The 26,270-nt window shown below is 45.7% G+C and overlaps 1 protein-coding gene across 1 annotated transcript in view; it reads left to right on the top strand.

Moving 5' to 3' along the window:
• REELD1 (reeler domain containing 1) overlaps positions 1-26,270 on the top strand; it is a 143,269-nt gene that overhangs the window by 103,530 nt on the left and 13,469 nt on the right. Inside the window, exons 3-5 of the mRNA XM_075335680.1 lie at positions 9,977-10,199; positions 15,274-15,407; positions 17,281-17,575. Of these exons, the coding sequence (XP_075191795.1) occupies positions 9,977-10,199; positions 15,274-15,407; positions 17,281-17,575 (652 nt within the window). The remainder of the gene's footprint in view (positions 1-9,976; positions 10,200-15,273; positions 15,408-17,280; positions 17,576-26,270) is intronic.

The following is a 26,270-nucleotide window of genomic DNA, read 5'->3' as shown; positions in this document are numbered from 1 at the left end:
AATAGGAGGAGTAGTGCTGGGGAGAAAGGAGTATAATAGGAGGAGTAGTCCTGGGGGAGGGGAGTATAATAGGAGGAGTATTCATGGGGGGAGAGGAGTATAATAGGAGGAGCAGTCCTGGAGGTGAGGAGTATAATCGGAGGAGTAGTCCTGGGGAAAGAGGAGTATAATAGGAGGAGTATTCCTGGAGGAGAGGAGTATAATAGGAGGAGTAGTCCTGGTGAGGGAGAGCGGAGTATAATAGGAGGAGTAGTCCTGGAGATGAGGGGTATAATAGGAGGAGTAGTCCTGGAGGTAGGGAGTATAATAGGAGGAGTAGTCCTGGAGGTGAGGAGTATAATAGGTGGAGTAGTCCTAGGGAAAGAGAAGTATAATAGGAGGAGTAGTCCTGGGGAGGGATAGAGGAGTATAATAGGAGGAGTAGTCCTGGGGAGAGAGGAGTATAATAGGAGGAGTAGTCCTGGGGGGTGAGGAGGATAACCGGAGGAGTAGTCCTGGGGGAAGGTGTCTAATAGGAGGAGTAGTCCTGGGGGGAGGTGTCTAATAGATGGAGTAGTCCTGGGGGAGGTGTCTAATAGGTGGAGTAGTCCTGGGGGAGGTGTCTAATAGGTGTAGTAGTCCTGGGGGGAGGTGTTTAATAGGTGGAGTAGTCCTGGGGGAGGTGTCTAATAAGTGGATTAGTTCTGGGGGAGGTGTCTAATAGGTGGAGTAGTCCTGGGGGAAGGTGTATAGGTGCCCAATGTGTGCGGGGGAGGGGCCGAGCAGGCAATGTGTGCGGGGGGTGGGGCTGAGCGGCCAACGTGTGCGGGGGGCGGGGCCGAGAGGCCAATGTGTGCGGGGGGCGGGGCCGGGCTGAGCCGAGCGGCCAATGCGTGTGGGGGGCGGGGCGGGCCGAGCTGAGCGGCCAATGCGTGCGGGGTTCGGGGCCGAGCAGAGCGGTCAATGCGACGGTTGTCATTGTAATGATGTCATTTTGGAGCAAGACAAACAGACAGAATAAGGCAATTATATATATATTACAGCAGCACTGCCTAAATGGATAGCTCCCTATCATAGATATAAAAATACAAAAAAGGAGGCAGCACATCCAACATAGCGAAAAAGTGAGGCTATATACTGTACATACACAATAGTAAGAGAAAAAAATCTCAAAGAATTAGAAACATGCTTTTATGTTTTGTCTAAATGTTTACTAGCCTTTGCCATAGCAACACAACAGTGAGACAACATGGATTTCATTTTGTTGATAAAATAGAAAAATTTACCATATTCGTTGAAAAGATGATTGGCTGGGTCGGAAAACTTGGCTCTTGAAGTTGTCACACTAGATTATTGTCTGTGCATTGTATTCATCTTGCTGCCAAAACCAAGCAAAGAATATCATTGTGATTGTTCTGAATCTGATGTACCTAGAATAATGCCACTCCTAACTCAGGGAGCCATTGTAGTAGGGTAATAGTACATGATTGTTGAAATGCATTTAATGTTAGCTTATAATACTAAACCACTACTGTTTGGAAGATGCTTTTGACCACCTAAAGAAATGTTAACCTTACTTTCCCGATGCCATGTATATATTGGGAGGATTGCTGCTCATCACAAAGTTGTGTACTCTGTTGTTGAACGAGCTTACATTGTTGGCATCCTTTACAATGATGGACGATGTCCTGCACCTCCTCACTCAGCATTGCTGCCAACTGCTAATTAACATCTGACAGTATTTTCTCAGTTCGCGTTGGCAAAAATAACCTTTCCTATTTATTCTGTTAAATAAATAGATGACACATCATTGTTCTGAATGTCCCAAATCAATAAATTATCCTTGTGTCAGTGACAGGTCATAAACTCAGATAGCACTAAAGACTAGGCAACACTTAAACTTGGCCAGTGACCACTCTACAAATTGCAGCACAGCCTATAGCTAGTTATATTACACCAATTTAATAAGAGCATTGAGTTTTAATTTCAAGAATTTTAATGTTATTTTGGTTCAGTATTGACAAGAGAGTTGGTAATATAAAGTAAAACAAATAAAGGTGAAGAGAAATTATAAAACCAGAGACATTATCATCATAGATCTGTAACTTTTAAGCGGACTTTATATCCACTAAAACACACCTTCAATGAAGAAAATAACTATATTTTATAAACTTGTGCCCTAGTGTGACGGGGTCCTTCTCCCATATCACACAATCAACAGAGCGAGAGATGGCTGTACAATCCAAAGAGCATTTATTCCAAGCAAATCAAAACGGTCCATAACATAATCCACAAATCAGAGGGTAAAATTAGTCCAGTTACACAAATATAGTCCGGTAAGCGATATATGTCCAGGTCTCTCTGAGAAGCCAGTTTCTCCCAGAGGATCAATCCTTTTCTCTTCAAGTTCTCAAACAGACTGCGTCATCCCCCCAGGTAAGCAAAGAAGTTAGGTGGATTGTAGGCCCACTCCCCCACACTTAAGGCTGCTTTACACCAGACAATCTATCGTGCGATAGATCGTCGGGGTCACGGTTTTTGTGACGCACATCCGGCATCGCTGACGATGCCGGCCTGTGTGACACCTCCTAGCGACGCAGTATCGCTCACAAATCGTGAGTCGTGTACTGGTCGCTAGGTTCCATAATATCAGTTCTGAAATCGTGCGCCGGTTGTTCATCGTTCCCGTGGCATCACACGTCGCTCCGTGTGACACCACGGGAGCAATGAACATCGCGTACCTGCCTCCCGCGTCAGCCGCCGGCTCTATGTGGAAGGAAGGAGATGGGCGGGATGTTTACATCCTGCTCATCTCCGCCCCTCCGCTTCTATTGGCCGGCGGCCATGTGACGTCGCTGTGACGCCGAACGTCCCTCCCACTCCAGGAAGTGGACGTTCGCCGCCCACAGCGTGGTGACACAAGAGGTAAGTATGTGTGACGGGGGTTACCGACTTTGTGCGCCAACGGCAGCGATTTGCCCGTGACGCAAAAAGGACGGGGGCGGGTATGATCGATTGGGAAATCGCACAATCGGTCGTACCATGTAAAGCAGCCTTTAGGGTCAGAAGCGCTTTAAGGAGTTATAACCCTGCAGACAATACAATGTACACACAAGCAATACAAATAATGGACAGTGAACCATGCCTAAACATTAACCCACACAAAATGGTACATAACCCACAATATCACACCATCACAACCTCTCCCTCCTTCTGAATAAGTGAGTAAGCCATGAGGTCTACACAGACCTCTGGCCATCTCACTTAAGTCCATGATGCTCAGCTGTGTATAGTCTAAGGTTCTTCTTGCCAGGACAGTCCATCAGCATTCTGGTGTTGGCTTCCACGCTTGTATTGGATGGAGAAGCTGTAGATAGTCCCTTGTACAGTGGTAGGGTTGGAAGGACAAGCTTCCCTTTGTGTCCTCCTTCACTCACACTGTGCTTTCTGCACTCACAAATCGACATTGTAGATCTCCCACATCATTTCCTAGGAGAATATCTGCCGGCAGGCTGCTCATCCCCCCAATCAGACATTGCTTGACCCCAAAGTCAAAGTCGAGATCTACAGTCGCCTTTGGGATATTCCTCCTTTGTCCTCCAGCTAATTCAATAACAATCCATGGTCCATGATGTAGTGCCTCTGGCTGAACCACTCGGGGATCAGCTATTGTGAGAAATGCCCCGGAGTCACAAAATCCAATAACTCTCTGTCCATCCAGCACAACCTCCTGTAAATGCTTACTTTGATGGTAAGTGGTCGACCACGAGTGTCTGCGTCATTAGGCAAGTCAACTTGAAGGGGGGAGAACTCTTCCACCATTGTGTTTGGCTGTAGAGAATGAACAGGTCGATTTGGTGCAATGTTATTCCTCAATCAACCAGCAGGGCAAGTGTTCTACAAATGCCCAGGCTGCCCACATCGATAACATCTACGCTGTGTTGTACTCCTTCCAATGTGCATTCTGGAGAAGGCAGTAGGAGAATCTTGTGACAAAGGCTGGAGGCCATACACTCCAACAGGGGCATCTATGGTGCAGGGGTCAGTGGTACACTCTGATGGAGGTGGTGGTAACTCTTCCTCGGGTGGGATGAAGTACACAAACTGCACCGGACAAGGTGGAGGTGAGTGGGGCTCTCTCCAAGTCCTTGTGGGACAAATGGATTGCAGGTGCTCAGGTTGCCCACACCCATAACATCTCCTCACTGTAATTCCCCCAGTGCGTGGTCGTAACTGTTGGGGCCCAGAATTGTGAGATGTGGATGTCATCGGCTTGCAGCTGCGAGGAGGGGCGGATATAACTGGAGAGGGTCGGGGAGCAGGAGCAGGCTGTGGCTTATTGTCCAGAAGCCCCCTCCATTGTGGTCGGATAGTAAGGGCCTCATCAGGCAGGGCTGCAGCTCTATCCAAGGTGTGCAACGTGCGCTCTCTGACCCATTCCCGTATTTCTGAGGGACACTTGTAAAGAAATTGTTCTATAAGATATACTTGTATAACGTCTTCCACAGTGAAGGCATCTTCCCCTTCCAGCCATCTCCGACATGCCTGGGACATCTTATGGGCATACATCCTAAACGATCCCACTGTGTGCCTGGGAGGTCTTGGAACTATGCCCTATGTGAGTCTGGGGTGATGGCATGGTAATCCAGGATAGTCCTCTTTACAATGTTGTAATCCCGGTTCTGCTATGAGTCAATGGTGCGATAAGCCCCTGCCAGGCTTCCGTTCAGGAGTCCCACTAACAAACGCATCCAGCCAGAGTAGGGAACCTCCATCACCGCACACTGCTGCTCAAAGTCCTTGAAGAACCCTTCCACATCTCCGGAAGCCTCATCAAATGGTTTGAAATCTGCCTGGGTGATCCGTACAGGCTCACAGATCGCTGGGTTTACACTCCAACACATATTACTCCCTATGCCGGACTCTATTGCTTCTTCTCTTCTCTGTGCTCGGCAAGCAGCCTCCTCCTTATACTACTGAGATACACCGGGGCCAAGAGCTGCCATCTCTTCTTCAAACCACACCAACCACTGGCTTTTTGGGGCAGGGATTCCCGACCCCAGTGCTTGTCTGTCGGACATCTGGGAGGAGGTGGACTGACTTGCACCCACCAGTAGATGAATTAAGGCTTCTTTACTCAGTCCTTGGTAGCTCAGGCCCAGATCTCTGGTTCTCTCCTGTAGACTGGATGTCCAGTTTCTGTACTCACTCTGTGGATGGATCTCCATTAGGCTGTGCTCTGTTGATCGCACCGCTGTAACCAGTGGTGATGGGGTCCTTCTCCCATATCACACAATCAACAGAGCGAGAGGTGGCTGTATAATCCAAAGAGCATTTACTCCAAGCAAATCAAAATGGTCCATAAGATAATCCACAAATCAGAGGGTAAAATTAGTCCAGTAACACAAATATAGTTCGGTAAATGATAAATGTCCAGGTCTCTCTGAGAAGCCAGTTTTTCCCAGAGGATCAATCCTTTTCTCTTCAAGTTCTCAAACAGACTGCCTCATCCCCCCAGGTAAGCAAAGAAGTTAGGTGGATTGTAGGTCCCCTCCCCCACACTTAGGGACAGAAGCGCTTCAAGGAGTTATAACCCTGCAAACAATACAATGTACACACAAGCAATACAAATAATGGACAGTGAATCATGCCTAAACATTAATCCACACAAAATGGTACATAACCCACAATATCACACCATCACACCTAATAAAGCAGTTCCATTGAAATCTCAGTTGTTTATGTTGCCCAAATTTCTACCAACTATTGTGAGACACTTGTGGAAGGATATCCAAAGCATTTCACCCGTCATACAGTTAAAGAGCAATGGTACCAAATACTAATGAAATGTATGTAAACTTTTGACTTTGCAGAAAGTAATAAAAATACCTTAATACATACTTTCTCACTCTATTCTGACATTTGGCAAATATAAATTATTTTGGTTCCTAATTGACCCAAAATGGATAAGGTTTATTATGATTTCATGTCAAATAGTGAGGAAAAACATGCAGATGTGTCTTTTTAGATAAGGGTGCTTTACACGCTGCGACATCGCTACCGATATATCGTCGGGGTCACGTCATTAGTGACGCACATCCGGCATCGGTAGCAACATCGCAGAGTGTGACACCAAGGAGTGACGATCAACGATCGTAAAATCGTTCAAAAACGGTGATCGTTGACACGTCGCTCCTTTCCTTCATATCACTGCTGCCACAGGTACGATGTTGTTCGTTGTTCCTGCGGCATCACACATCGCTATGTGTGACACCGCAGGAACAACGAACATCTTCTTACCTGCATCCACCGGCAATGCGGAAGGAAGGAGGTGGGCGGGATGTTGCGTCCCGCTCATCTCCGCCCCTCCGCTTCTATTGGCCGGCCGCTTAGTGACGCTGCAGTGACCTCGCTATGATGCCGAACACACCTCCCCCTTGAGGGAGGGATTGTTCGGCGGTCACAGCGACGTCGCAGACAAGGTATGTGCGTGTGACACTGCCGTAGCGATAATGTTCGCTACGGCAGCGAGCACCAAATGTCGCACGAACGACTGGGGCGGGTGCTATCGCGCTTGACATTGCTAGCAATCGCTAGAGATGTTGCAGCGTGTAAAGCACCATTTAGTCTATGTAAACTTCTGCTTTCAACTCTAAGGGGTACTTTGCACACTACGACATCGCAAGCCGATGATTTAGCTCAATCAATTTACAAGAAAAAAAGGTAAGCTGTCAGAACAGATCACAAATAAAACCTTTGGGGAAAGCACAAACTGCACTGCATTTTACTTCCAATTATTTATATATATATATATATATATATATATATATATATATATATATATACATATACTAGCTGTACTACCCGGCTTCGCCCGGGTTAATAACTGCTGTTAACAAAATAGAATGGATTAACAAAAATGTATTCTGCACACAAAAACCACAAAACAAATAGATAGAAATGTAATTATTAAAAGGCAAAAACTAAGCTAATAGAAGCATTTCACAACATATATTTCAACACCACAGATATTCCACACAGATTTAACATCCTATGACCTCACACATACTGAGAATGTCCTTTGTTGCCTATATTAACCAATCAGAGCTCAGATTAATTAACTGTAGCAAAATAGAAGCTGAGCTGTGATTGGTTGCTATTGGCAGCCTGATAAATCTCCAGGCAACAGAAAGCCCTCCCCCTGACAGTATATATTAGCTCATACATACACATATAGACAGTTCATGTGACTGACAGCTGCCGTATTTCCTTTATGGTACATTTGTTGTTCTTGTAGTTTGGCTGCTTATTAATCAGATTTTTATTTGTGAAGGATGTGACGCCCTGGCACAGCCAGGTTGTCACAGAAAGAGTTAATCCTCCTTGGTAATCTGATCTCACACCGGTGCAGCAAGACAAACCACCTCCCCCAGGGTAAGAGAAAAGCAGAGCAGAGGGGAGGGGCTGGGCAGAGAGTGTTTGGAGAGGAGACAGAAGAGGAGCCTGGAGTTGTAGCTCCCAGGCTGAAAGCAAAGCGTGCTCCGAGAGGGCCGGGACAGGCTGTAGTGAGGAAGGGGCCAGAGGTAGCCGGAGCAGGGCGGTGGCCCCTCGGTACCTGGGTACCCGGATCACTACAGGGGAGTGGATTCCCCGTTCCCGGCTGAGGAGAAAGAGGAAGAGAGTGGAGAGAAAGGCACCTGGCTGCAGGGAAAGAACAACAAGGGCTGCTGCACCGTGTGTGGGACACTAACACCCCCGTACCGAAGGCTGCGGACACCGGCAATTCCTAGTTTACCAGTGACTCCGTGTGACTTACTTGTGAGTACACCCGTGCCCTCGGGCACCGCACTGCAGCACTGCGCCCTGCTCCCTGCTTACCCCATCACCGGGCCCCGGGACAACCAACCCCCTACCCACGGAGGGGAGAAATAACATCTAGCTGCTCCATACCATCGTTCCCGGAATCCCCGTCCAGAGCAGCGGTGGTGTTCCAACCTCACCACAACCGTGGGTGGCGTCACGGACAATCTCCCTTACCAAATCCCCTTTTACTGTGGAGTCTGGGATCACAGACCGGGTCACGCCACCGTGATACCCACAGAAGTGACTCTGTGGCCCGGATCTGAGTACCCCCTGGTCCCCGGGCGACACAAGGATAATACCAGATTTGTGTGTGTTTAGGGCGATTATGTGGCGAGGTTGGTGTTTGTGTGGTGAGATGTGTGCTGAGGGTGGTATTTGTGTTCAAGCACGTGGTAGTGTGTGGCGCATTTTGTGTGTGTGTTCATATTCCCGAGTGTGGTGAGTATCCCATGTCGGGGCCCCACCTTAGCAACTGTACGGTATATACTCTTTGGCGCCATCGCTCTCATTCTTTAAGTCCCCCTTGTTCACATCTGGCAGCTGTCAATTTGCCCCCAACACTTTTCGTTTCACTTTTTCCCCATTATGTAGATAGGGGCAAAATTGATTGGTAAATTGGAACGCGCGGGGTTAAATTTTCCCCTCACAACATAGCACCCGGCGCTGCCCGGGATAGTAATTGTCTCTCGGTTTCTCTCCCATTCTCTTTCTGTCTCCCCCTCTGTATATATCTCTCTGTCTCTCTATCTCTATCTCTTTGTCTGTCTCTTTCCCTGTCTGTCTCTTTCTCCGTCTGTCTCAATCTCTTTCCCTGTCTGTCTATCTATCTCTTTCCCTGTCTATCTATCTCTGTCACTTTCCCTGTCTGTCTCTTTCCCTCTCTTTCCCTGTCTGTATCTTTCCCTGTCAGTCTGTCTCTTTGTCTGTGTCTGTCTCTTTGTGGCTGTCTCTTACCCTGTCTATGTCTGTTTCTTACCCTGTCTGTGTCTTCCTCTTTCCCTGTGTCTGTCTCTTTCGCTGGCTGCATTGTGACACGCCAACATTCCATATAAGGGCGTGGCTGCACATTCTTCTGAAGTTCTGGCTGCACTGTGGCTCCCAGCTCCATTCCCTTTAATGGAGGCAGGTTTTTTGGTGAATAACTGTAAAGAGCAGGGTTAAAATTTCCCCTCGAAACATAGCCTATGACGCTCTCGGGGTCCAGAAGTGTGAGTGTGCAAAATTTTGTGGCTGTAGCTGCGACGGTGCGGATGCCAATCCCGGACATACACACCCACATACACACATACACACACACACATTCAGCTTTATATATTAGATATATATGTTACCGGCAATGTGTAAAAACAGGCATTCTATAGAATACCTAGGCAATGTATACAATGCTGGAAATGGGTCGTCAAAGTATGAAATACATCAGATGTTCATACATTTCCTAGTCATTGTATAGAATACCTAAATGACAAACAGGCAGAGTGTAGAATACTACAGGGGTGGTCCGTCCAAAAGTAGGTGGACAGGGCAGGCAGCAGCAGATCTGTAATTTTGATAGGCTAAGGCCAGTTTCACACATCCGGCTTTTCTCCACTTTGTCGGATCCGGTGCGCTCCTGTACAGTGTATTCATTGCAATCGCCGCGCTGCAACTTCCTGGTCACATGCTCTGGTCACATGACAGCACATGACCGGAGCTTGTTGCGTGGCCATTGTACTGTATGCACTGTACGGGAGCGCGCCGGATCCGACAAAGTGGAGAAAAGCCGGATGTGTGAAACCGGCCTAAGACAACAATATAAAATGTTTCAAAAAGTGCATGAACAGAATAATAGCAATTTCTGAGTGTTTTTCATTGTAAGAGCAAAGGCATTCTGTTATTTCATAAGGAAGTAGAAATGGCTGTTAGCGAGATAATCACAGAATACATATAACCAAATATTATTTTCACCAAATTTAAGGTTTTTGGCTAGAAATCTCATAGACTTCAGTAATACCGAAAATGACTTATAGTAAAAACATATTCATGGGAAAGTATGTGACCCCCAATTTACTGTTCACTGGATCATGGTTTTCTGAAATTGTTGGGGATTATAAACTAAAATATTGAGGGATTTAATTCCTTGCCATTTTCCCTACAGTTACTTTAAGAAGTACAAGAGATTTCATGGGTTTTTTCCTTCAAGCTCGTAGAGTATCAAATGACCAAGTAGCTGGGTCTTTTGTGCTCATTCCACCTGGCTCCAAACTGCTGCGCTGCTTTGAAGATGGAGACACTGTGACCCATTCAGATAAGTCCTTGAGAAGAAATCTGTCCTTTGTGTGGAAGTCACCAGATCAGCCCGTGGGAGATATTAAATTCTTGTGAGTGTGTACTAGACATAGTCAGCTTTAATGTCTTCATGTTTGTCAAAAATAGCCTCTAAAGAGAACAATCACGGAGATCGATGTATATACAGTATTTTTGAATATGCATGAATTTATATACAGTACTGTGCAAAAGTCTTAGGCAGATGTGGAAAAATGAATGAAGTAAGAATTCTTTCAAAGATAGAAATGTTAATAATTTTTCTTAAGTCAATAAACAAAAGAAAAATGAAAATCAAATCAGTAAATTTACACACAGTTTGAAGGAACTCAGCAGGGAGGTTGTTCAAACATCTTGGGGAACTGACTACAAATCATCTCTGAATATAGGTTTCTGGAAATCATACTTTATATTTATGTAATTCCAGAGAGATTTGTGGGAGTCTTATCATTCTCTATGATAAAGAAGGTTGGTTCTTAATGACATTGTCTGTATGTTTGGGGTCATTATTATTGATGAGCGGACTCGGAGATAAGCGGGACCGGCTGATCCTGGGGATCTGGTTTCTAAGATCCAGTTCCGGGCTGGATTCCGGTCCCCATATAAGTCTATGGGGACTAGAATCTGCCGATTAAGAATGGTGGTAGAAAGGATAGGGTGATGGGAGCAAGTGGGCTGTACTTACCGAGACACCAGCAAGGCTGTACGCTGCTCCCAGGCCACGCATTTACTTCCGGTACCACGCATTAGGCTCATTTCATATGCACTGCTTTCTCTGCCCACCGGCGCCTGTGATTGGTTGCAGTCAGACGCGTCCCAACTCTGAGTGGCAGCATGTTAGCTGACTGCAACCAGTCAGTGCAACTGTCTGTATCGTGGTATAAAAATAAATAACACAATTGGCATAAGATGCCCCCATATTATGATACCCAGCACAGATAAAGCCCACGGATACAGGCTGCACCCCCCAGCCCTGCGCTTATCTTGGCCATGTATCAAAATAAGACAAACTGCATGCGGCTAAAAAAAATATTTAGATAAAAAAATTTAAAAAAACAGAGTGCAGTCCCTCTCAATTTTGATACCCAGCTATGATAAAGCCCAACAGCTGGGGGTTAGGACCCCCAGGCAAAGAATAGCAGCCTGCAGCCACCCTAGAATTGTCGCATCCATTAGATGTGACAAGCCTGGCGCTTTACCCGACTCTTCCTAATTTCCCTGGTGCAGTGGCAATCAGGGTAATAGAGGTTAATAACAGCGCACAGCTGTCACTAAGCCAAGAATTAGTGATGGGTAGAGGTCTATGAGATGTGGGGTGATCACTAATCCTATAAGTGAAAAGATATAAACACAAACATTGAGAAAAATCCTTTATTTGTAATAAAATACAGCACCCTCTTTCCCCTCCTGGTGCAGTGGCAATCAGGGTAATATAAGAGGTTAATAACAGCCCACAGCTGTCACTAAGCTGTAGCTTAGTAATAGCAGGTGTCAATGAGACACCCCCATCACTAATCTGTAAGTGAAAGTAAATAAACACAAGCACAGATAAAATCCTTCATTTGAAATAAAAGACAGAAAACACCCTCTGTAACCACTTTATTAACCCTCAAAACACCCCTGCAGGTCCAACATAATCCATAGGAGATCCCAAGACAATTCAGCTCTGCTACATCTGAACCTCACACCGCACGATCATGAAACATGATTGCCTGCTGTGAGCTCCAGAGAATGAATGAGGTTAGTTGTAATAACTCAGGTTAGTCGTGGTCACAGCTGGAGTCCTCCACCTGTGACCACCCTCCCCTCCCCCCTGGCCAGAACTGTTAGTGTTAAAGGGCTGGAAGGGTGCAGGGCACAGCGCTGCACTTTAACATTGACAGTGCCAGCAGGGGGGTGATGGGATGCCCCGCACTCCCTGACCCAGGCCGGCACTGTCACTATTAAAGAGCTGGCAGGGTGTTGGGCATGGCCCCACACTTTAAGCCAGAGTGCTTCAGGTCACCAGAGGTCATACTGTGGGGACCCGGGTATGACCTGTGATGAACTGAGTTACATCACTGCTGCCAACCTTGTTCCCCCAGTTCCCCCTTGTCAGTGTTTCCCGTAGCTTGTATATTTTGGACATGTTTTCGGTTTCTCCAGGCTCAGATGTAGCAGAGCCATGACCGTCGTGGGACGTTATGTGGATTACGGCAGAACTTCAAGGGTCTTTTTGGTGTTTATAGAGAGGGGAAAGAGAGAGATGTATTTTATTTCAAATACAGGATTTTTCTCTGTTTGTGTTTATTTCTTTTTACTTATAGGATTAGTGATGGGGGGGTCTCATAGACCCCTACCCATTGCTAATTCTGGGCTTGATGACAGCTGTGCACTGTCATTAACCCCTATTACTCTGATTGCCACCGCACCAGGGCAATCGGGAAGAGTGCCAGGCTTGTCGCATCTAATGGATGCGACAATTCCGGGGTGGCTGTAGGCTGCTATTCTAAGCCTGGGGGGGCCCAAAAATTATGGGACTCCCCAGGCTGAGAATACAAGCCCCCAGCTGTAGGGCTTTATGATGGCTGGGTATCAAAATTGGGGGGGACCGCATGCCATTTTTTAAAAATCATTTATTTAAATATTTAGAAAAAAAAGACGCATGCCGTTCCTCTTATTTTGATACACTGTCAAGATAGGCGCAGGGCTGAAGGCTGCAGCCTTATTCTTTAGCTGTGCTGGGTATCATAATTTGGGGGGCCCTATGCCAATTGTTTTATTTATTTTTGCACTGCGATACTTACCTACACACAGTTTGTGATTGGTTGCAGTCAGACGGTCTTTTACAGTCTGTCTCCACCCATCCCTAGTCATTATCTTACTGCAAAAAAAATTAGGAGCAAATCAAATGCCTCCTTGATGGTATTGCATGATAGATAAGTACATGCTTGTGTTTCTTAGCACCGAGAACACCATTAATCTTGACCAAATCGACAACTCCATTTGCTGAAATCCAGCTCCAAGCTTGCAATTATCCTCCATCATGATTCACTGTAATAATTTAAAAACAAATATATATATATATATATATATATATATATATATATACTGTATATACAACACACCATGTATTCTATAAGACGTTTAATAGGGCAAATTGGTAATAAAATGATTAAACTATCGTAATGTATAGGTTTGAGGTATTGCTGTGGGCTGGTATTATTAAACATGAGCTAATTGGACCTTTTTGGATTGAAGATGGAATCAAAATCATCTCCCAAACCGACTGCCAGTTTTTAGGAAACACTTTCTTAAAGCAGTGGTACAGGAAAAAGTCTGTATCTTTCAAGAAAACTATGATTTTTTTTTAGTAGGACAATTCTCCATCACATATATCAAAGTTCTCCACTGCTTAGCTAGAGGCCATAAAGATGAAAGAATAATGACCTGGCCCCTTCCTCACCTGACCTAAACGCTATAGAAAATTTGTGGGCCCTTCTTAAATGGGAGGATTACGGTGAAGGAAAACAGTACATCACATCTCCATGGCTTGGCTACTTATGATTGCTATTGAAAAGAAGGGGGGCTACATTGGTCACTGATTATTTTTTTTTAAATGTAAGAAAAGTACTTTTGCCCATTCTGGCCCAAGTACATCAAGGCAATTTAACCAGAATTATGGCATAAATTGATTTGAAAAGTCGCAAAATTTGAGTTGTTAAAAGAAATTGACTGTGTCTCCTAACTATGCCAGAAGTGGAGATGGATGTAGCTGGGGCAGAGTGGGGGGATGTCTTAGGTGTGGCATTACTTATGCCAGAAATCTTACACCAGTCAGTGATAGGTGTAAACTCTTCAAGAATCAGGAGCATCTAACTCCACCATGCTAACTCCCCCATCAAGACCAGTGAGAAAATCGCCAGTCTGGATGAATCAGGGCTATTGAGTTGTTTGGTTATTATTCTTCTCATCTCACTTTAACAGATAAAAATAAACAATTGAGATGGGAAAATTTATGTTTTCCAGTTATTTGCCTAATAATTCTGGTCACTAATTGTTGTTCAATATTTAAACACACATATATATTCTCCAAAGAGAGGAAAATATTCACTTTTTCTTTTTTAAATATTCAAGTTTCTTTTTTTATTAACCTTTTCAATTGACCTACAGCAGTGTACTTGTTCAATAATAAAACTAATCATCAAAAATACAAATTGTCTAATAATCGTGCACATATTGTATATTGTGTACCCTCACTTTAGAATACACAATATTACTTAATGTTGGGGTTTAATTTTATTGCTTCTCTTACAGTCAACAAAAAGATTAAAAATAACAATTTTACGAAAACTAACAAGCATTTTTATTAAGCATGCAATAAACATTAAGGCAAAATTAATTCCCCTGTCCATGATGGTCAGCTAAAAGCCTTTTTCAACTCTTAATTAAAGCAGAAAATAACAGGACAACACAATTATTGTCCAAAAATATTTATTGTTCATACATTTATTTAATTAGTTCATTCATTCGTTTGTTCATTCGTTTGTTTTTGTTTGTTCATTCATTCATTAATCACCAATAATAATAAGTCCTGATGTTTACTGTCAGAATCTACATAATGTATGCCTACTGGTAGCAGAACTGATTGGTACAAAAAAACACATTAAAAAAATGTGGTGAATTTGCAGTAAAATATCATGTACAGGGTGGACCATAAATATGGATACACCCTGATAAAATGGAAGTGGTTGCTGATATCACCTTACTGTTTGTGGAATATTAGTACATGGGAGGGGCAAAACATTTGTGGCCGGGTGATGCCCATAGTAGCCATCTGCAAAGCCGCTATTTTGAATTCAACTTTACTCTTTTTTTATCAGGGTGTATCCATACTTATGGCCCACCCAGGGTGTATCCATACTTATGGCCCACCCAGGGTGTATCCATACTTATGGTCCACCCTGTAGTATTGTCATGTGCTTTATGATCATGTGACTGCACCTTTTCTCATTTCATACAAGTCAACTTTGCCTCTATGACTTCAAAGAAGCATATAGGCACATAAGCTGACCAGAGTGAGACCTAGTATTATGCTGTATTATGACATTTTTTTTTAACTTTTTCTTTTTTTTTTTTTTTTCTTTACAGTGTATCTGTAGTTCAGTCATACTTTGTTTATTGGGCACAAATTGAGTCCACTGTGATCTCAAGCAACATACACAACCGGACATCAGAGAACCAAGAAATAAAAGCATCAGACATGGAGACAACGTCTTTAACAAGTACATGTATTACATATGATGTATTATTTACTAATAAAGCCGGTATTTTCTATTTATTATTTAGACGTTATTAGCCTTTAAATTCTCTCACATTAACAATCTGCAGATTTCATGTTGGTTCTATTTGTGTTGGATTGATACATATGAGCTAGAGCTTTAGCGCTGTATATCTAGAGTTTTTGTAATATGCTTGATTAACGTATTTTGATTTCCTCTCTCCTAAGCTTCATGCTTTAATTCTGTTTTAACTGCCTACTTCCAGCTTCCTAAAAATCTGCTTTCAGCTGCTGCTGAACAAGAATCCCACACTCTATTTGCAGTCAGAGTTTGGGACTTTCCCTGTCTGAGCCTCTCTGCTCCCTTACTGCATACTCAGGAAGGAAAGTCCCTTAGGCTGGTTTTTAAAATGGATGTTACACGTACCCATGTTATTCTACGCTGTACTCACACGGTCGTGTTTTCACACATACCATGTGACCTCTCATGACCCCGCACGCACATATGCAGACATGTCCATTTTTTCTCCGGCAGCACGGGTGTCACACGGATCGCACACTGATGTGAACCGTGTGACATCAGTGTGACACATACCGGAGAAAACATGCGTCTTTTTAATAAAAAATATTTTCTATATTTACCTGTATCCAGCGATACTGTCTCCGCCTCTGCTGCCTCCCGCTCCTGACCCCTACTTATTATACTCAATGAATATTCACTGCAGTGAGGAGCTGGAAGCAGGAGCAGTGCTGGGGACTTCAGTGCCGGGGACCACATCGCTGAGTGAGTATACAGCAGAGTGTGTGTCTGTGTGTGTGTGTGTATGTGCTCGGTGTATCCATATGTGTCAGCTATGTGTGTATACATATGTGTGTATATGTGCTCAGTGTATACACGTATGTGTGTGTGTTCAGTGTATACATGCATGTGCGCTATATGTGTGTATGTGTTCGGTGTATCCATATGTGTCAGCTATGTGTGTATACATATGTGTGTATATGTGCTCAGTGTATACACGTGTGTGTGTGTGTGTGTGTGGTGAGAACCTGGAAGCCGGAGTATCGCAGGGACAGCATTGGGGACTCATATTAATTCCCAATGAACTCTGATGAACTTGTGAAGCTGTAGCGCGGGTGTCGCGGGGGTCATCAGGATGTCATCAGAGTTCATTGGGAACTCCGATGACCAACTGGATGTCACTGTGCTTGCAGAATACCCACCTGTCCCCGTGGTGCTGTCCTCGGTGGTGCTTCACCCAGCTCTGACCCCAGCGATGCTCCGGCTTCCAGGTCCTGAGTGCGGTGAATAATCGATGAATATAATGAGCGTCGGTCAGGAGCGGGAGGCAGCAGAGCCGAAGACAGCAGGTAAATATGAAAAATCTTTTTATTTACCCGTGTTTTCTCCGGTACCTGTCACACGTATGCAAAAAAGGATGTCACACGTGTGACACACGTATGTCCATAACCATGTGTGTGACTGGTACCTGATTAAACACTGACGTCTGAAACCAGCCTTACACAAATTGTTTATAAATAGAGTAGGAATTATTGCTAAGAAGTTGAAAGCAAATTCTTTGGGAGCTTCAATTAGGCAGTTTAAACAGCATTGCAGAATTGTGTTTGGGATAGTAGATGGCAAAATAAGGTATATTGCAAAAAAATAAAAAAACATAACTTTGCATTGGCTGATAAATGAAAAAATCTAGTTAATTTTTAAGGGAGGCTGGAGAACTTATGGCTAAACTTTAAAGGTAAATACAGCACACAGTTACCACATAGATGCAATAAGATGCTCTACTTCATTCATCAAAATTTTACTAAGATATCAGCAATTGAGGATCTGTAATTTTTTTTATATTTTATTCTTTTAATAGGTCCTGAATACCCCAGTACTTCAGCTGATACACACAGAACTTCTATAGTTAGATTTGCCAGAACAAAGCCACCAGAAATTCTCATTGACAATGTTATGGAGGAAACAAAGCATGTCTTTCCTAATGTCCCAGCTATGAAAACGTCTCCACAGTATGTGACCATCAGTCCCAGCAGTGCTCATGGTCACATAGAAACAGAACGATCTCTCCAGTATCATGAGTCAACTGCCCAATCTGTCACACTACAAGACATCAAATCCCAGTATCCAAACTCATCTCAAGGCATAAATATCAGGTATTGTTTATGAAATATTTGTTTAACAATTTAAGAAAGAAAAGTTGACCCCATAACTTTAACTCTTTTAGATTAGAAGCTGATCTGCAGTACCCTAGAAATACCACTACACAGTGCTGTTCTGACTTTATAGACTGTTTACATCAGGCCGCCCCCGATGCTGCTAACAGCTGATCGGTGGGGTTGCCAGGTGTCAGGCTCCTATACACATGAATGTGATGACCTAGCCTAAGGATAGTGCTGTAGGGAGTAGGGAGGAACAAGTCTCTACAAAACAGAAAGTGAATAGGCATTGCCCTTAGGGTACTGATTCTAAAGCGGGCTTTACACGCTACGATATTGACCCGCCCCAGGGCCGTGAGGTACTCGGTTCCGGGTGTTGGTTAATGGGATTATGTCACGGGGGCCTGTGCCCGGTTCCGTGGCCCTGGTGGTCGCTGAAAGTCAATAAATAATAAAAATAAAAAAAATAATAAAGAAAAATAAATAAATAAATAAATAAAAGTATTTCGTGACGCCACCTACGGTTCCAGTATGGTTACTGAGGCTGCAGGTCAGACCTCTGGGGTGATGGTTAGGCAGCCAGTTGTTTACGCTTCCCGTAGGTGAAGCGGGGTCCCCAGGGCAGTTTTAGTAGTACACAGATATGGCGGCCGTTTTTCCTCACAGCCTTTTCAACTGTCACTTTAGTGCAGCAGCCTATGGCTCCTCAGATGAAGAAATAAAGTGAGTCACACCAATTCATTAACTCTGACCAGATTTTACTTGCAGGTGTTAAAAAGGGGTTCAGTTTCTGATGTTACAGTTTTTTTGGGTAATCTGGGAACAGTTCAGGATCTCTGCACCAGGTCAGTTGTGTGGCCTCCCTGCTGCGCTGTGTCTCTCCTTCGTACTAGGCTGCCTATAGCTATACCTTGTCCCTCTCTCACTGTCTTCACCTGTATGGCAGGCGGTGGGAGCTTCTCTAAGGGGCACTGCTGTACTCACTGTGGTCCCTAAGCTCTGTGTAGCGGCTTTGCCTTCAGGTGCTGCTGCGGCCAGGAGATCTGCAGTCTCCCTGACCCCGGTCTTTATTGCTGGGCAGATTAGATCCCTCACAATCTCAGACACCGGTGTCCGGTAATCAGCGCTGTTCCTTGGGGATGAACCGGTCAGGCTCCACCTCCCCGGTCTCTCCTCTTTTGCCTCACTCTTGATCCCTCAGGCGATCACACAGTTACTTGTGCGGGCTAAGCACTGCCCTCTCCATTTTGATGTCTTCCCTCACTCTCCGCTGGTCTCCTTTTCTCCAACTGTCAACTGTCTCTCTGACTCCACCTCCAAACCTGGCTTTAAAGGGGACCTCACCTGAACTCGACTTGTAGAGCTCCCCCTCCAGGCTTGAAGTGGAAATGTTGTATGTGGGATTACCTAATGTGGAGATCCTTCCGATGCCCAGGTACAGGTATATTTGTGGCAATTGAACCCTGGGGTGCCACATTCCCCCTTAGTTAAATTCAGTACTCCTGGACTGGAAACACAAACTTATAAAACATTAGGAACAATAAAGAGTAGTACAAAGTCTTAAAAAATAAAAATTACAAAAACCAATAAAACAGAAAAATGCAGTCCTTCCGCTGCAAAATGTGAGTATGGTAAATCTAAGAAAGTTTTTGACCACTACCAGTTCTGTGGTCTATTGGTCCATAAAAGTTCAAGAAGATGCAAAAGTTCATGCAAAAAGTCCTGCAGGCTCAACACGCTTGACGGTTATGGATTTACTTAGTTGCAATAAACAAATAAATAAAATATTTTTACATTTTACTAACTACTACACTTTCTATTTAATATTCTTCTATATAACGGGACGGGGGCTGACCAAAGTTGCTACGGCTAGACCTACGTAATGCCTGTGTCACAACTGGTCGGTGCAGTGTACTGGTACCTAGTGCTGGTGCTATGCGTGCACTATCTACTAGTCTGCATGAGGATCTACGCAATATTGGTATGCGTGAATGTTGTCTTAGTCTTACCATAGGACTGGCAGGATCCCCAATAGCAGGGTTCTCTGGTTCTACTGCGACAGGTAGTTCTTCTGAAACGTTGACCGGTTCTTCCAGTCTTTCTGGGACTTCTACTGGTTGAGCGCCAGTCAATAATGGTATAATTATGGCTCCATTGTACTGAGGCCAACTTTCAGGAAAATCACCAAGCACTGTTCTTATCGTCTTCTCTTTCTTTTCCTCTTTAGGTTGAGGTATACAGGGGATTACTTCTTTTTGCTTCAACTGTTCAGGACATTTTTTAAGGTGGTCTCTAGAAACTGCCGCTGACGTTTTTCCCTTATCCTTGCTGATTAAGCAGATTTTCTTGTCAAATTTAGAGGGCAATACTGTGTATGGTTCTGCTTCCCACTGGTCATCAAGCTTATGGGTCTTTCTTTTTCTTTTTAGAACCATCTCTCCAGGTATTAAAGGAGCAGCTGGTGCATTCTTGTTATAATCTTTCTCTTGCCTTTCTCTAATTTGGTCTAGGCTTCTTTCTACGCACTCCTGTACCTTTTTGTACTGCTCTTGGCGCTTAGTGTCCCAATCAGCTTCAGGTGAACTGGTTTCAGGAACAACAATTCCCATTTCTAAGTCAACTGGTAACTTCCCGGGTCTTGCTCTCATCAAGTATGCTGGCGTGCAATTGGTGGAACTCACAGGGCTGTTGTTGTACATGTCCACTAAATCAGGCAACTTCTCTGGCCACATGATTCTTTCTTCCAAGGGCAAGGTTTTCAACAGGACTATAACCACCTGGTTCATTTTCTCACACATGCCGTTTGTCTGTGGGTGATTCAGTGTGGTTCGGATTTTCTTACATCCATACAGGTTGCAAAACTCCTGAAACACTTCAGCTTCGAACGCAGAACCTTGATCCGTCAACACCTGTTCCGGGTAGCCATGTGGTCTGCAGAAGTAGGCTTGAAAGGTTCTCGCTGCAGTTCTTGCTGTCAAGTCCTTTACAGGTACTACCACCAGGAACTGGGAATAGTGGTCCACCATAGTGAGGGCATACGTATAACCGGATCTACTGGGTGTTAATTTCACATGGTCCAAGGCTACAAGTTCCAGCGGCTGCTTGGTGACAATTGGTTGTAGTGGAGCTCTTTGACTGTCACGATCCTTTCTTCTCAGGTTGCATGGGCCACAGTTTCGCCACCAGTTATCAATGGTAGTTCTCATGCCAACCCAATAGAATCTGTGGCGTAACAGTACCTCAAGCTTCTTCCACCCGAAGTGTCCTGCTCCGTCATGGTACGCCTCCAGCATCATCTGAACATCTCTCTTCGGTACCACTATTTGCCACACCCTCTCATAGGTTCGGGGGTTGATGTAATGTCTGCATAGCCTACCCCTGTAGATGAACAATCTGCTCTTTTCCTTCCACATTTGCTGTGCTTCCGGTGGGGCATCTGGTCTAAGACTTGAGTCTGGTTGGATTATTAGCTCTTTAACTAGGCGAACAGCCAGATCGCTGTCTTGCGTTTCCTCCCACCCGTGGTAAGGTAACGGGTTCAGCGTGGCCTCTTGGCGTTTGCCTTTAACACCTTGGTTACACTGGGATGCACTGTTGCGGTGAAAAGCCGGCAGCTCTATCTCTTCTAGCTCATCCGAGTCTTCTCCTCCATCTGGTAAATGGGGCATTCTCGACCATGCATCAGCGTTAGCGTTTTTACGGCCTGCCCGATATTTGATGGTGAAGTCATATTTTGACAACCGAGCCATCCATCGCTGCTCTAGTGCACCTAGCTTTGCGGAGTCCAAGTGAGTAAGCGGGTTCTTATCCGTAAATATGGTAAACTTCGCAGATGCCAGGTAGTGCTTGAATCGTTCAGTGATGGCCCAGACTAAGGCCAGGAATTCCAGCTTGAACGAACTGTAGTTTTCTGGGTTTCTCTCAGTAGGACGGAGCTTCCTGCTTGCAAAGGCAATTACACGTTCTTTGCCATTCTGCACCTGCGACAGCACAGCTCCCAATCCCACATTACTGGCATCTGTGTACAGCACGAATGGCAGATTATAATCAGGGTAGGCCAGGATTTCCTCACCGGTCAGGGCCCACTTCATGTGCTTGAAGGAGTCTTCTTCTTTCTCACCCCATTCAAATGGAGGACCGGAAGTCTTGCCCTTTTTGGTCTGGCCTACCAGGAGATCTTGCAAAGGCGCCGCTATTTTCGTGAAGTCCTTTATGAACCTCTTGTAGTATCCTACCAGCCCCAAAAACTGACGCACCTCTTTGACGGTTGTTGGCTTTGGCCAGTCTCTGATAGCAGTGACCTTTTCAGGGTCTGGTGCCACACCATCCGCACTGACCACATGCCCAAGATACTGAACCTTCGGCTTCAGCAAATGGGATTTTGAAGGCTTTAGTTTCATACCAAACTTTGACAATGCTTCAAACACCTCGGCCAGGTGCTCCAGATGTTCCTCATACGTCTTGGAATACACGATGACGTCATCAAGATATATCAGTACAGTCTCGAAGTTTCGGTGCCCCAGGCAACACTCCATCAGCCTTTGTAACGTGCCGGGTGCATTGCAGAGTCCAAACGGCATGCTGTTGAACTCACACAGACCCATCGGCGTCGTGAATGCGGTCTTCTCTCGATCTTCTTCTGCCATGGAAACCTGCCAATACCCACTGGTAAGATCTAAGGTGGAAAATAAATTAGCAGGTTTCAGTGCAGCAAGTGATTCCTCAATGCGGGGCAACGGGTAAGCATCCTTGTGTGTTATGCGGTTTATCTGCCTATAGTCAACGCACATCCTCATTGTGCCATCTTTCTTTCTTACCAGGACAAGTGGAGCTGACCAGGGGCTACAACTATCTCTAATAACCCCAGCTTCCTTCATTTCCCGTAACATATCTTTAGCACACTGATAGTGAGCTGGTGGTATAGGCCTGTATCTCTCTTTTATAGGTGGATGGTCTCCCGTGGGTATGCGATGGTGTACCCCTTTTATCCGCCCAAAGTCTAATGGATGCTTACTAAATACCCGTTCATATTCCTTCACCACCCGATAAACTCCGTGCCTTTGGTAATAAGGGGTGGAATCAGTGCCGACATGCAGCTTCTGACACCAGTCCTCCAGCTGTCCCTTGGAGCTGTTGTCCTCCGCCTGGTCGGACGGGGTCAAGGGTTCCACTGCCTGAATTGAGTTGTTGTTGACAGTGAACAACTTGGCAACAGTAGCATATCTGGGTAGCTTGACCTCTTCCTCTCCACAGTTTAAAACTCGTACAGGTACCCTCCCTTTGCGTACATCAACTATCCCCCTGGCTGTCAGGACTGTGGGCCTACTATCTGAGTACATGGGCTCTACCATTGCCTGGTAATCCCGCCCTCTGAGGCCTATAGCTGCCCGACACCAAATCATCACTTCACTTCTTGGGGGTAACACAATGGGGAATGGGTCGCTTACCCGTACACTGCCGATTTCTCCACCAGACAACTTTACCTGTTGTCTCTGCAGAAGGGCTTTGATTTCTTTCTGTAGGACCCTCTGCTGCCCGATGCTGGCAGTTTCTGCAACCTGCTGGAGCAAGAAAAGAACTTCTCCTAGACAATTTTCAACAACATTAGTACCTAATATCATTGTTGGATTTCTTTCACGACAATCAGTATCCACCACAATAAGTCCTTGGCCCTTTAGCTCCTCCCTCCCCACCTTTATCGTCACCTCCTTGTACCCTACTTGTGATACCGGCTGTCCATTAGCAGCATATATAGTAAGGTCTGGGTCTGGGTCTGGGTGAATGAGCTCAGAATCGGCCCAAAATCTTTTGTAAAGGATATGCGGGATCGTCGTCACCTGTGAGCCAGTGTCCAATAGAGCAAGTGTGGGAATGCCATCTAGCACGATAGATAGGAATGGTCGTCCTCCCACATATCTATCGCGCCAGTTCGATGGGCCTGGTTGTTTTATTCCTGGTGGCCGGCCCGCTGCCCCAGGAGTCGCTGGTTTAAAGGATATGACCTGGCAAAGTGGCCCGCCTCGTTACAACGGCGGCAGATATTTTGTCCTGACGAGTCGTAGCGGTCGTTGGGTCTTCCTCTGGGCGGTGGGTTCCTCCTTCCTCGCATCCATGGGATTTCCTCAGGGCTGTCAGCCAACTGGATCCTCTCCGACGACTGTGGTTTCTGCTGGAGTTGTATGGCCTTTAGGAGCATGGCCACATCTTTTGTCAGCTGCTGTACCTGGGAACGCAAGCCATCAGAGGCACCAGGTATTACAGTCTGTCCATTGATTTCTGCTGGAGTTAAGGAAAGGGACGCCACCTCTGAGGGAGAGGTGATGGCTTGCTGCGGTTGAGGTGCGGGGTCTGTAGTCACAGGGACTCGCAGTGCTCTAATGGCCCGGTTCTTCAGAGTTACAAAGTTTAGACTCGGATGCTCCATGACCCATAGGCGCAGCTGTGTTTGATGAATTGGTGAATGTAGCCCCTCAAGAAACTGTTCAATTAACATTTTATCTTCCTCTCGTGGACTTTCAGGGTCTAGCTGCTTTACAGCCTGCAGCGCCTCCTGAAGGTTCAATGCATAATCCCGTATGCTATCCTGCGGTCTTTGTTTTCAGTTGTAAAACCTCATTCTTAGCTCAGCTACAGTACGAGTTTCAAAAGCAGCTTTTAAATTAGCAAATATCTGGGTTATTGTCCTTTTATCTGTATTCAGCCAGGATTTAACCTCTCGCTCTGCTGCACCCGTCAGTTGCCCCAGCAAAACAGACACTTTTTGCTTGTCAGTCATAGAGTATATATCCAGGAAATTGCACATCTTTTCTCTAAATTCAGCTAGGGTATTGGGCTCCCCAGCATATTGCGGTAACCATGCCGCCCCTGGGACATATGGCAGAGCAAGCGGCATGATCGGGGCTACAGCTTCAGGTGCTGCAGCTGCTCCAGCGGCATCAGCATCGCCTTGCATCTCCATCCTCACTGTGGCGCAGTTAGTTTTTCAAATGCCTAAAATGGCGGCAAAGTTCAGTTATTATTAAACAGTTTTCAAGGCACACGTTACCCAGGGTTACTGGGCCTTGTCCAGATCCTGTTCGTGACGCCAAAAGCTGACCTGCCCCAGGGCCGTGGGGTACTCGGTTCCGGGTGTTGGTTAATGGGATTATGTCACGGGGGCCTGTGCCCGGTTCCGTGGCCCTGGTGGCCGCTGAAAGTCAATAAATAATAAAAATAAAAAAAATAATAAAGAAAAAAATAAATAAATAAATAAATAAAAGTATTTCGTGACGCCACCTACGGTTCCAGTATGGTTACTGAGGCTGCAGGTCAGACCTCTGGGGTGATGGTTAGGCAGCCAGTTGTTTACGCTTCCTGTAGGTGAAGCGGGGTCCCCAGGGCAGTTTTAGTAGTACACAGATATGGCGGCCGTTTTTCCTCACAGCCTTTTCAACTGTCACTTCAGTGCAGCAGCCTATGGCTCCTCAGATGAAGAAATAAAGTGCGTCACATCAATTCATTAACTCTGACCAGATTTTACTTGCAAGTGTTAAAAAGGGGTTCAGTTTCTGATGTTACAGTTTTTTTTGGGTAATCTGGGAACAGTTCAGGATCTCTGCACCAGGTCAGTTGTGTGGCCTCCCTGCTGCGCTGTGTCTCTCCTTCGTACTAGGCTGCCTGTAGCTATACCTTGTCCCTCTCTCACTGTCTTCACCTGTATGGCAGGCGGTGGGAGCTTCTCTAAGGGGCACTGCTGTACTCACTGCGGTCCCTAAGCTCTGTGTAGCGGCTTTGCCTTCAGGTGCTGCTGCGGCCAGGAGATCTGCAGTCTCCCTGGCGATCTGCAGTCTCCCTGGCCCCCAGTCTTTATTGCTGGGCAGATTAGATCCCTCACAATCTCAGACGCCGGTGTCTGATAATCAGCGCTGTTCCTTGGGGATGAACCGGTCAGGCTCCACCTCCCCGGTCTCTCCTCTTTTGCCTCACTCTTGATCCCTCAGGCGATCACACAGTTACTTGTGCGGGCTAAGCACTGCCCTCTCCATTTTGATGTCTTCCCTCACTCTCTGCTTGCACAGTCTCCTTTTCTCCAACTGTCAACTGTCTCTCTGACTCCGCCTCCAAACCTGGCTTTAAAGGGGACCTCACCTGAACTCGACTTGTAAAGCTCCCCCTCCAGGCTTGAAGTGGAAATGTTGTATGTGGGATTACCTAATGTGGAGATCCTTCCCTGCCCAGGTACAGGTATATTTGTGGCAACTGAACCCTGGGGTGCCACAATATTGCTAGCAATTGCTATCGATATCGTACGCAAAAGCACCCGCCCCCGTCGTGCATGATATTTCGTGTGATCGCTGCCGCAGCGAACATTATCGCTACAGCAGCGTCACATGTACTTACCTGGTCGGCGGCGTCGCTGTGACTGCCGAACAATCCCTCCCTCAAGGGGGAGGGACGTTTGGTATCACAGCGACATCACCATGACGTCACTAAGCGGCCGGCCAATCAAAGTGGAGGGGCTGAGATGAGTGGGACGTAACATCCCGCCCACCTCCTTCCTTCCGCATTGCGGCAGGTAAGGAGACGCTCCTCGCTCCTGCGGTGTCACACACAGTGGTGAACGATTTTCACCATTTTTGAGGTCGCTTAAGGTCGCTGGTAAGTGTCACACGCTGCGATACCGTTAATGACGCCGGATGTGCGTCACTAACAA

The sequence above is a fragment of the Anomaloglossus baeobatrachus genome, chromosome 1, assembly GCF_048569485.1.
Source record: "Anomaloglossus baeobatrachus isolate aAnoBae1 chromosome 1, aAnoBae1.hap1, whole genome shotgun sequence".
NCBI lineage: Eukaryota > Metazoa > Chordata > Amphibia > Anura > Aromobatidae > Anomaloglossus > Anomaloglossus baeobatrachus.
Note: the sequence above shows the minus strand (reverse complement) of the source record. Positions and strands in the feature narration are given on the sequence as shown.